Genomic DNA, 12,180 nt, shown 5'->3' on the forward strand with positions numbered 1-12,180 from the left:
CCGGCCTTTAGAACGAGAGCTCGGTGAGGGAAAGACGGCGGCTGTTGGCTGAGGGAGGCGGTGAGCGGCGGCAGGCGGGGCTGTGCCTGCGCCCTCCACCCAGCCCGGCTTGGCCCGAGCTGCGCGACGGGCAGGGAGAGGGGAGAGCTGTTTAGGAAATCCAGGTTCGTGTGCTGCGCTTCTCCGTGCTTAACAGTATCTCCTGTTTAGGAGCACAGATGCTTCTATGAGCTGCCGTGATTTGTCTAGGTTCCCAAATACCACACACTTCTGCTTTAATGCTATTCAAATATAGTTGCCTTTTTTTATGTGCTTTGACAATGTCTCCGCAGCTTTATTGTGTTAAGATTAACACTAGTTTTTATACACTGTTCTCATGCATAATTATTGGTTTACATGGCAAATAAAGCAAGATAGCTGTACAGCCTTCTTAAAAAGAAAAACTAATTTAGTTTTCTGACATCTGTAGAACCTGAGGAGTGTTCTTTCAAACTAGGTTTGTGGTTAGTAAAACTTGGCAAGCACTGTGGTGTTAAACAGCTGCTGCTCAGAGGATGTGTTGGATTTCAGCCCTTATGGTCTCTGCTGCAGTGACCTTGAGTTCCAGTCTGGATTTGAAAATGGGTTCAAAACAAGTGTATCTTTCTCTTGCCTGGCCTATTGCATAATAAAATTGTAACTTTTTTTATGACTAAATTGCTTTCTAGTTTAATAACAAAACTGCTGAAAATGAAGTGACAGAACACAATACATTCAAAGTTATAAGCTGATTGTAATTTGTAGCTGCTGCAGGTTTTGGGGAAGGTAGGGGCACAGTCTTGGGAGTCTCACATGTGAAATGTAGCTGCTCCCTGGTAAGTTAGTTATGCAGTTATGAAGTTACACCCCAATGCCTGTTTTAAATTGGAGTACCAAATATTTTTATCTTGTTATTATTATTCTGGGAAAAATTTAGCTAAAACTTTGCCTTTTTTCATAAGGGGTATTTTTTCTCTCCCCATCCAGTGCACCATCTCAGCTTCTGTCAAAATATTTAAAGTGCTGCATGTATGTGCACACCCTCCACTTGAACCTGCACCCCTCAGGTGTTCCAATAAAAAGGCATGGAGAACATGTTGTGTTAATTTTCCTTTGTAAATGCCAAAGACCTAAGCAATGTGACATTTTTAACAGGGGAGGGACAGTTACAGAAAGTAGGACTTAAGGATGGGGCTTGAGGAGCCCCTGTCTCTGAAATTGGCCCTTTCTTTGATAAGATACAAGTGGTTGAAATCGCTGAAAGCAGGGCAGCAGTTTATATCGGGATAGGTTTCACCAAGGCATTAGGGCATTTCAGGTTATGGAAGGATGCAGTATTGTCGGCACAAGAAGAATGGAAGTTAATGTCTGTTTAAAAACTGTAAGATCAGTTTTCTCTTCAGCATTTTGCCTTCATATGTACAAATTCTGCATATGAAAATTAATGTTTATTACTTTAAGATTAAACTGTACAAATACAGAAAGGTCCTTTTAGTGAAATTAAGATTTAAGCCTGTAATACAACTCATTTTCAAAGTTTTTTTAATAGCTCTTTGTTTCTAAATCGGTTTCCTATAATTCTGGTGGAGGAAGTTGTGATTCTTGAGCAGGTTCTTCTGTTACAGTTTTATCACATGACCAGCAGCAGGGATGTGTCCCAAAGAGACGGGAGCTGGTGTTTAGTCTTGAGTTCCTTGTTGCGGCAAGGCCGTGAGCTGGAGGAGGTTTCTGGATTCCGTTGGACCCTGGCTGGGCAGCTGGTTTAGCTTTAATAACTCATTGCTCAGCTGAGTGATGAAGCCCTAGGAAGACTCTGTCGTCTGGGGTAAGGGGAGCTTTCCAGGTTCCTGCTGTAAGGGAGATCATGGGAGATCTCTGCTTACTATTTGGATGAGGCTTTCACAGAATGTTAAAGAATATTCCTCCAAGGTGTGCTCTTGCATGCTTCCCTTCTGTGGTTTTGGTGGGAGGGAGGGGTGTTTTTGTTGAGGGGTTTTAGTTTTGTTTTGAATGGAGTGCATGCGCATTAGAGTTCTTAATGTAACTAAAAATGAGGACTGACTAAAACAAGAGAAGCGCAGGATTTTAAAACTGATGTTAATCTTGTCTTGCACTTTAGTTATTTGTAAAGAAAGGTTGCTTTTCATGGGAAACTAGTTTGGTTGTTTGGGGGTTTTGTTTTTGTGTTTTTTAACAACGTGGTATTTTATCTGCACTTATGAGAATGATGGAGCCTGACATGCATTCATTCAGACTAGGTATTTTTGAATTTCTGCTACAAACTCATGACTGGCATTTCTAATTTACTCATGTTTAATTTGGGTTGACAGTCTAAAAATGTTGCATTGCATTTCTATTCTCTCCAAGGTGCTGGATATGTAACAAAGTATCTGAAGTGTTTTCCATTTAAATAGTTTATCAACAAAAATATTTTCATTTTTTAATATGCTAACTTCAATATGTTTTTTCTTGCCACCTCATCATTGTCATCAAGATTTTAGAACCAGTAGTACTAGCTTCTTTTAGCTAGTTCCTATACATACATTTCACGTGGAAAATGCGCTTTACTGCTTTTCCAGCTCCTAATCACTTTCTGGGCAATAAACAAACTGGTTATAACCTGAACTGGGTGAGTAACCTGAGATGAAGGAAATAAATTCTGTAGATGTATAGTTTTAAATCTCTCCAGAGTCCTAACAGTCTGCTTGTCTTCAGCATTGTGTGGAGAGCAGATTGCTGACAGCCACACCTGGCAGGGAAGAAAAGTTAAAAAAGAACGAGAGCATCTGTTGCAGGAAACATTTGTTACTGAGAAGCAGAGATCTGAACTGTTTCCTTTTCACGTGGTGGTAATTTTTGGAAGAGGACGGAATCCATTGTCCTGGTGGCAGCAGAGTCCTTGTGGTCCTTGTACGATTTGGTCAGGCCCCTGGTAAATTTTACAGTGTTTTCAAAAATAACATTTTTAGATGAAATTTATTTCCTTTGAGGAAATAGAGTGGTATGCGTGTTGGTTGGGATTTTTTTCCTATCAAATTGATGGGAGGGTTGTATTCTGTAGCTTGCAGTGTAATAGAGCCAAAGAATATGAGGCATTCTCGGTGAGTGGGGAGAGCAGGAAGTTTGCCAGAGTGAAATGGTTTAGTCATTTTACAGAGTAAAACATTAACGTGAATTTTTTGTTGTTGTCTTTGGTTTGTTTTTTTTTTCTCTTCCGATGTCAGCAAGAAGGCTCATTGTGTGCTCAGCACTGTCTGAATAATTTGCTACAAGGGGAATATTTTAGTCCTGTTGAGTTATCCTCTATCGCACAGCAGTTGGATGAGGAAGAAAGAATGAGAATGGCAGAGGGAGGAGTGTCTAGTGAAGAATATAGAACATTTTTACAGGTAAAATCTTAATTTGAGGTTGCTTGATATTTGCCTGAAATCTAATGCTGTGTAGCACAGACCTGCTATTCTTGCATAGCTAGAGAATGCTAATTTCCTAGTGCTCAAACTTAAGTTTATAGGCTTTTTCATTCATGTATCTTAAATTGGGGATTTTCAAGTGTTACTAGTATAGCTTTACAGTAATTCTACAAAAAGCTACATTATTTTCATCTTACAGGTAGGAAGGTCAGGTTTCACGAGGAGGATGATCAGCAATTTATCCTTTGTTTTTGTAGGCCAGTGGCAGAGATAGGAACAGAAGTTCCCAGTGCTTAAAGTCTTTTAAGCACTGAGCATTCCTAATTTCAAGGTTTGAATTTTTAATTAAGAAGCTTATTTGGGCATTGTAATCAGCCTTACAGACTAGGACATATTGAGTCGTTGCTTTAAGCATGTGCAGTTATATTATTTTCAAAACTGAATTATTTCTGACCTTTTATGCTTACACCCGTTTTCCCTTTTCTCCCTCCTAACCTCACGCTGAGCAGCAGCCTTCTGTAAATATGGACGATAGTGGATTCTTCTCAATTCAAGTAAGCACGGTTCTATACTGACAGATTTTTTTTATTTATGCAATATATGTTCTCTTATAAAATTTAAATGGCATCGAGCTTTTTCATCTAGTTTCTAGTTTATAGGCTTAATGGGATTAAGTGCGGGACTTCAGAGTTTTCCATTAAGAGCAGTGACGTGCACTTCTTCAGTTCATGGGCCCTTAAACACATAGGAGAAGTGTGGACTCCTGAACTGGGAAGTGACACCTGCTGGCAATAAGCTTGATTTCAAAGTTGCTTCTTATAGGCATTTCAGGTGGACACCTTGGCTCCCATGGACTACAGGTGGAAAATATCTGCATTCCAGTTTTTATAACATACTCTGGACACTTTAGAGCTGTTTTTTTCTCTGTTTTTTTTTTTTTTTAAGGACCATAAGGGAAAAGTAATTAATCAGAAATACTTAAACCAGAACAACAACAAAAAAAGGTATTGCACACTGAATTGGGGCTTATTTCTAGACTAGAGCTGTAGGCAATGCTTTGTACCTTTGGCTGTCTCCCAAGCTTTCAGAGGTGCTTGTCAGTGTTCCAGAATCCCTCGAGAGCCTCTCTTCCTTATGGCAGGACAGGGCTGGTTTTCTATTCAGTGAAAAACCATTAACAATGTGGCATTTCTTGTTTTCTTGATTGGGCTGCTTCAATATTGAAGCTGGAAAAAAAAAAAGCTTCCTCATGTTCTACTTTTTTTTGTCCTGTCATTGCTTTGCTCACTTGCTACATAGTTGGCTCACTGAAGGGAAGATGAGTTGTTAATTGAAAATTTCTTACAGCATTATTTCAGATAGCTTTAAAGAGTTATAGTAAAAGAGTTTGTGCTAATGTACCCAACTGATCCTGTGACAATCCAGTGGTGCAGAATTTCCAATAGTTGCTGTGGGGAAGGATGACGTTGTATTGGGGGGGAGGGAGGGCAGAGCAGTACATTGAGAGCGGAGAGATGACAATTTATGAAGTGTCTGTGGGAGGTGAAGTTACAGCTTTGTCTGGGGGAGGGAGCTTATTAACACATCTCAGTTAAATCCCAGTTTTGTTACTTCTCCTTAGATATAGTATGTGTATTATGTTTGCATGTGGATTCATGACAGCTGTGGTTTGAATAATGTGATTCCTAGGTTTCCTAGCAAAGTTTTGAAATTGAAGTCTTACGAAAACAATGCAATTGTTTCTAGCAGCTAAGATGGTTGTGTTGCTTAAATTTGATTTGCCTGGTTTGACTCACGAAAAGTGCTATTTTTTGACAGGTTATAAGCAATGCCTTGAAAGTTTGGGGTTTAGAACTAATCCTCTTCAACAGCCCAGAATATCAGAGGCTTGGGATCGACCCTATGTAAGACTTTTTTTCTTAACACCCTGCTTTCATTTTACAGAAAAATAGTACTCTTAATCTATGATGTAAATCTTCCTTTAAAATTACTATTTCAAGCTCTGTTGCATTCTGATGTTTTTATTATCCCCTCTGTCTTTAATGTTTTCCTTTTGGGGGTGTATATCAGCATCTGTCCTCTGTGCCTTCATGATATCTCAGTATCTGTGGCATCACAGGTATATGGAGATTTCAGTAATGTTCACAACTTCCTAAATGTTATAAAAGCAGTATGAGTACTCTGTAACATCAACAGTTGTATTTCTGAAATTTTATAAGTTTACATTGGTGGTAAAAAAGAACTTAAACGTTAATATACACTCCAATATTAGAGTATTTAATTTTTTCTGTACCTTTTGTTTTTCTTTTTACAGAAATGAAAAATCATTTATTTGTAATTATAAGGAACACTGGTTTACAGTTCGAAAGTTAGGAAAACAGGTGACATTGTCTTTTTTTATTTAAAAATTGAATTCAGAATGGGGGTGGAAAAGTGGTTGCGAGTAGACCATGTGTTGGCCTTTTGCAAGCTTTTGCTGCAATTTGCTTTAATAGTATCCCATATTAAAAAAAAAAAAAGTAAACATTTGTTATCACAAAAATGCCAGGTAGCATTTTATGAATTTTAGCCTGGGGAAAGACCCTAGGAGCAGTTCCCCAGTGAACCTGTCCTCTAGGGAGCTGCAGCTCCGGTACGGTCTCTGTGACGTCTCAAGCTCTTTTCTATTTTTCTGTATGAAAAATAGCAGAAAAAATTTACGGGGGGTGGGGAGGAGTAGGGAGTCCTAGACAAGGATTGGGATCCCTATAGAATGCAGACTTATTTTAATGCACTAAATTATTGACATTGTACAAATTATTTTGCTCATTTAAAGGGACAGTAGGTATAAGAAGTTCAAATTTCAAATGTATTAATATTTATGATATTTAAGAGTATGGTATTTAAGAGTATCCATCAGGATAAGGTTGGGGAAAGTAGAATCACAACTTTGCACCATTTTAGAAAACTTTCTGAAACAGTTGTATAATTAGCAGGAAATAATTATTAAAGGTAAGGGATGGCCATACAAGTATTTGGTCCATATATAATAACAACTCACACCCATGTCTGTTGTAATACCAGTGCAGTGTTTTATTTCGGTAGCCAGTCATTGTTCTGGATCATGCTGCATAAGCTTTTATGAGATGGTTTGGTGTTTGTTTTTTTCGGTCATAGAAAATGTTTATGAAATAAACTTTTAGATTCTACAATAGTAGACAGGAGTCTCTTTACCCATTTGGTTCGTTTTGCAAATAGTGGCTACATATGTTGTCATCCAGGTAAAAAAAAAATAAATTAAACTCACCTGTGAGTAAACAAATTAAACTCTACTGTTCTGCTTTAGTTTAAAAGTATGGCTAACGTTTACAGGAAATTTTTGTATATTTGATATCAAAAAGGCTGAATGGTCTCTTAAGTATGGGAATGTTCCTTATCTATACAAGCATGTTGCGTGGAATTTTGTGAGATAAAACATTTTGGGCTAGAATGCTAAGTTGGATGGGGGATGTCTTTTGCTTGTACATGTGGCTAGACAGTACTAGGTGTCTGTTATCTAGAGAGAAATGAGAAAAGGTAGACTAAATAGGTTGCATTAGGTTTGACCTGCTTCTCTTCTGTTACAGTTAAAGCAAAACTAGTTTACCAAGCTCCTCTTCCATGTTCCCTTTTAAAAGTTCATCTGTAATCTACCTATCATATTTGTTTATGTAATTTTTTAATTCCCCGCTCCTACACTGTTGGTGGTCTTACCCTTTCCTAGTGGCAAAGGGTGTTTTTGACAAATTAAGTGACTGAATGAGAGAGAGAATGGTAGATGGTCGCTTACCTATATTCCAGGTGAATTATAGTATGGGCCTGACTGCAAGTGTATGACTGCATATATGGAAGCTTGGGTAGATAACTGTTTTTGTGAGAATGGAGATAGAATCCTTCTGCTGTCTGAAATGATGCTTTCTGGTTAAAATTGGATAATATTGAACAAGGATGGTATAAAAAAGGTTCTTCAGATTGTTTGCGATATATGTGGGGTTTTAAAGGTAGAATATTTTGTCGTCCACGTTGAATATATTTTCTCTGTAGAAGAAGTATTATAAATGATTAATTGTCTTCTTCAGGGAACTAGAAATGGCCCGTATGTATTTATCTCAAGTGTCCCCTATTGTAATATTATGCTGTACTACCAGCATGTTAAATTTGAGTTAATTTTTCTTAATTTTTAAATTTAAAAATTAGCTCAGAGAGAAGTAAACAATAGTTTTAGCATCACCAGTTATTAAAGGCAGCATGTTTAATGAAAGCATTTCATGGAAAGAATTTAACTTCTGCTTCCTGTATCTGTTAATTTCTTAAGATCCAGCATTAACTTATGAAGGGTTTTTTCCTTCATTAGTCTCTGAACAGATTTAAAACTAGGATTAATCAGAATTTTAGAATGATGTCTGAAATGATTCTTCTACTATTACATTTTGATTTATCTGTTTGCCTGGTGCCAGTGTTCAGTAATGGGAGAGAGCATGCAGTCATTGCCCCTCTTTACATCTCCTCTTAGCTGAAGAGTAATTTGAAGGGTGACCTTTAGCAGCATAGGTATTGTGCTTCAAAAGACTTTTAATTTGATAATTTATTTTACTAGATTTATTCGGATATTCCATCATAGAAAATGACCACAATGTACAGAAATGGATTACCGAGTAATCTTTATGCTAATTTGTTCTCTCAAACCTTTTTTTTCTTAATTACAGTGGTTTAACTTGAACTCTCTCTTGATGGGTCCAGAACTAATATCAGATACATATCTTGCACTTTTCTTGGCTCAATTACAACAGGAAGGTAATAGTAACTTGCAGATGTTAAATCTCATTAATTAAAAGTAGGTAATAATCATTATTTATTAGAACTTATGTATTCAGTTAACTACCCTTAGTTTTATGATTGAAATAGTGAAATAACCCAAGTCCTTATAATGAAAGGTAGAGCCTTACATTGTAATAAATTGCACATCATTGTGTTCCATATAGTGTGCATTTTAGAGTGTTTATGCATGCACCTTAATGCTGTAGACTTACGATTTATTTTTCTCAGGTTATTCCATATTTGTAGTAAAAGGTGACCTGCCAGACTGTGAGGCTGATCAGCTATTGCAGATGATTCGGGTACAGCAGATGCAGCGACCAAAACTAATTGGAGAAGAGACAGCACAGACAAGAGATCAGAGGTAAGGTAAATAGAGATTTCATTTTAATGATGTTCAGTGTGACTGGTTTCCATGATTAAAGCTTACATGGCAACAACCCCCTTAAGACGTAATTAGAAGCACCTTTAGCGCAATATGCTCACTACTGTTGCACACAGTAAACTCAAGTTGATAGAGTACAAATGGTGTATTTTTAAGTGTGCAAAAATATCTTAATAAAGATTCAATCATTCCATGTGCATAAGTGTTGTATAGTGCAGATTTTTAACTTCATAATTAAGATATTTTTCCAATTAGGGTAAAATTGATTAGCAAACCTTACCAACCTACGGTTAATAGTAACCAGCCTACAACTAAGACTGGGTTGTGCATTCTGTCGTAAGTAGAAACGAACAAGAAACCCATATCTGAATTCCACATCATATAAACCATACAGCCTTCCCTTTTGGAATAATTTCATTGTAAATGTTGTGGTGCTGCTGTGTTGTGATGTATACTGCTAATACAAAGCGTCCTTGAAAGCATATAAAGTACTACTACTGCAATAATTTTATTACATTCTCATAGTGAAAAAATTGCATACTGATAAAAAGGCTTAAGGCTTTTCAGAGGAATTAATTATTATGTCTTCCACTCTGTAAAGGTAAATTGGTGTTGTAAATTGACAGAATAAAATCAAATGACTTGGCAGTAACATAGAAAGTGTGTATAGTTTACAGAGGATCTGTTGCTGTAGTGTGGTCATGAAAGCTTCCTAAGGAGACCACATGCACTATTTTCTGCTGGTGTAACTGTTTAAATAGCAATAGGCTTGAATCACGTGTATTACTGCTTTTTGTAGCCTTACTGTTTTTGAAGTTTTTCTTATCAGATTTTTGTCAAGATGTGCTTGGGTTTAGAGTTGCAGTATTTTCATTTTTACAGCTCTGCTTGCAGGTCTTTTGTGCTTTTTCCTGTAGAAATGAAAATATTTGTTTATATAACAGATTTTCACAATAGAAATGGTTTTTTCCAAAGTTCAATCAGCAGAAAATATTTACATTAAATCTCACAATAAAAGTTAGTATCATTTCTGTCTGAATTGTGCCATAAACGTATCGATTTCACAGGCTACCCAGAAGTGATGTGGATCAGGCAATAGAAGTTAACCATCCTTTCGATGGAACAGGCATGTTAGATGAAGATGAAGCGAATTTTCAGAGAGCCCTGGCTTTAAGTAGGCAGGAAATTGATATGGAAGATGAAGAAGCAGATCTTCGCAGAGCCATTCAACTCAGCATGCAAGGTGCAGTGCTCGTCCAAATTTCTCTTATAGCGTTTCTGTTGCTTATGCTTTAGGCAGCTACTGAAATCGGCCTCAGTCAGCCACTTTCTCCAGCATGCATCAAGCTCTCTGAAAAGACTGGCTTTGAGGCACAGGACAATCCAGAATGTCCTGTAGCTATCTCCTTCCTGCTTTTTGAAAAGTTGCACCTTTTGGGTTAGCATAGATCATGAGGAAGCAAGAACAAATTGGCAAAGGGTGGCAGGAGGGAAGGGAAACAGTCCTAAGGTGAGGAGGGAAGAGAGTATTACGTGAAGTTAGCCTAGGTGCTTATTTCTCCAGCAAGTCTCTTTCTTCCTCTCAAGTTTGAAGACATTTTCTTAAGCTATATTTCGTTTACTAACTTCATTTTACTGTAATTAGTAGGATGTGGCATGTTCTGGTTTTAGGTAGTCGTCGAAGTCAGTTTTCGGACTCATTACCACAGAATGTTCCTCAGTCGCCTCACACGAGTCAGACAGACTCCCTTTCTTCAGAAGAACTGCGAAGGAGACGACAAGCATATTTTGAAAAGTAAAGTAGTTGATAGAGAACTGCATGTGGAAGTACATGGCATATTTTTCAGTGCTTTTTGGGGCATGGATGGGTTTCTGACTGAGGTCCAGCTTAGCTTTTACCTCTTAACGTGTTTTCCTGACAGTACCTGAATTTTGCTATTCCCAGGTGGTTCCTATGAAGAAACCTGTAAATAACAGGGCGTCTGTTAGTAATGTAACATCAGCCTTGTGAAGAGAGAAAACGTACATGTCATAGAAGTATTTTAAATGAAATCCTGTATATTTCTGTAATTACCTTCCTGAAGAAAAGCATTCTTTCTCTAAGACTTTGCTTCTGGTAATGGTGCCTCTAATGTGCATCACATGAAAACGTTCTGTGATATTTTATGTTGCTGTTCTGGAGTACTTTCTTAATACACAGTTGAGGTATTGATGTGGCTTTTCCTTATCTCTGTCTCCTAGTGATGGAGGAAATAAACACCAGGGAGAAATGCTATGGATTGGATGAGTTAGACTTTGCATGAGAGGATGAGAGTGCAGAACATCTGAATTCTGGGAAAATAGTTGTGTGGCTTGGAATATAATGTTGGGAAGACAGGGGTCTGAAGGTTCGCATGGTAAAACGATTGAAGAGATTTTAGGTGTAGGGGTCTTATTGTAGCCAACAGTTTCTACTTCTCACTCTTGGCCTTCCTTAGAATGAAATAGCCTTGATACAGGTCTCATACTGATGTTAATCTTACTCTCATATAAATTTATAACACTTTCAGGCAGCAACAGCAGCTACAGCAGCAAGATCGGACCCCGAATCTTCACGATAAGCCAGCTCTAAGCTCAAGCACTCCAGAAGCTGACCCAGGTATTGTTTTTTAAACTTATTTCCAACACTGAAATATTTATGTCTCTTTCACCTTTGGATCGTGCCCTGTTTCCTAAGTTTCCTTGTCTGCCTACTCCCTCCCTCCAGCAGCTGTTCAGACTGTGTATCACAGCCATGACTCTCTCTGGCATCGAAGCAAAGGATCACTTTCTTGAAAAGCCTGTTCTGCTTTGAATGTCAATATCCTGTATCAAAGTGAAGAGCGTTCCTATTAGACCATTTGAGTTGTCTTTGCTTTTTGTTGTTTTGTTTGGGTCGCGTGTTACAAACTGTAATCTTCGGGATTTGTGCCAACAGTTTTTCTAGGTGACTTTTAAAGTTGTATGACAATGTAATAAACTTGAAGTAATATCTGACAAAACTGCTGGAACCAGTTTTCAGTAGAACATAAATGTGTGTAGGCCTTGCCAGTATTAAGTATTGGTGATCCAAAACTAATGTGTATTACTTGTTACAAACTGACCACTGTGGATAGAAAGCTAAGTGGAAAATGTTCAAGGATTTAAAAAAAACAAACCCCACAAAAACAAACAAACAAAAACCCCACCCGAAACCAGTTTTGGGGGTGGGGTGGAAACAGGTGGGTGTGTACAAAAGGAACAAAGAAAGCATTTAACTACAGTTGACAACTATCTCTGTGCATTAATTACAACTTGTATGCATTTATTTTCTTTAGGAGGTGATATGAGTGAAGAAGACATGCTTCAAGCAGCCATGAATATGTCTCTGGAATCTGTTAGAAACCACTTGAATACAGAAGAAGAGAAATGATACAACTTTTTTTCCCTCTTATTGTCAAAACACTAAGTCTCCATTATAATTTTACTGTGTGGATGTTGCACAAGCAGGGTTCATTTCAGAGTTCTGGAAGCAGG

At 37.7% G+C, this 12,180-nt stretch overlaps 1 protein-coding gene across 2 annotated transcripts in view; it reads left to right on the plus strand.

Annotated features, from left to right (window-relative positions):
* Positions 1 to 12,076, plus strand: part of ATXN3 (ataxin 3) — a 12,363-nt gene extending 287 nt beyond the window's left edge. The window contains exons 2-11 of one of the 2 annotated variants that reach the window (XM_009895057.1): positions 3,243 to 3,407; positions 3,938 to 3,982; positions 5,247 to 5,332; positions 5,743 to 5,809; positions 8,153 to 8,240; positions 8,493 to 8,625; positions 9,714 to 9,889; positions 10,318 to 10,441; positions 11,196 to 11,284; positions 11,982 to 12,076. In XM_009895057.1, the coding sequence (XP_009893359.1) occupies positions 3,243 to 3,407; positions 3,938 to 3,982; positions 5,247 to 5,332; positions 5,743 to 5,809; positions 8,153 to 8,240; positions 8,493 to 8,625; positions 9,714 to 9,889; positions 10,318 to 10,441; positions 11,196 to 11,284; positions 11,982 to 12,076 (1,068 nt within the window). The remainder of the gene's footprint in view (positions 1 to 3,242; positions 3,408 to 3,937; positions 3,983 to 5,246; positions 5,333 to 5,742; positions 5,810 to 8,152; positions 8,241 to 8,492; positions 8,626 to 9,713; positions 9,890 to 10,317; positions 10,442 to 11,195; positions 11,285 to 11,981) is intronic. The other variant, XM_009895058.1, reaches the window with a different exon arrangement.
* Positions 12,077 to 12,180: the final 104 nt, after the last annotated feature.

This window comes from Charadrius vociferus, unplaced genomic scaffold, assembly GCF_000708025.1.
Source record: "Charadrius vociferus isolate BGI_N301 unplaced genomic scaffold, ASM70802v2 scaffold431, whole genome shotgun sequence".
Taxonomy (NCBI): Eukaryota; Metazoa; Chordata; class Aves; order Charadriiformes; family Charadriidae; genus Charadrius; species Charadrius vociferus.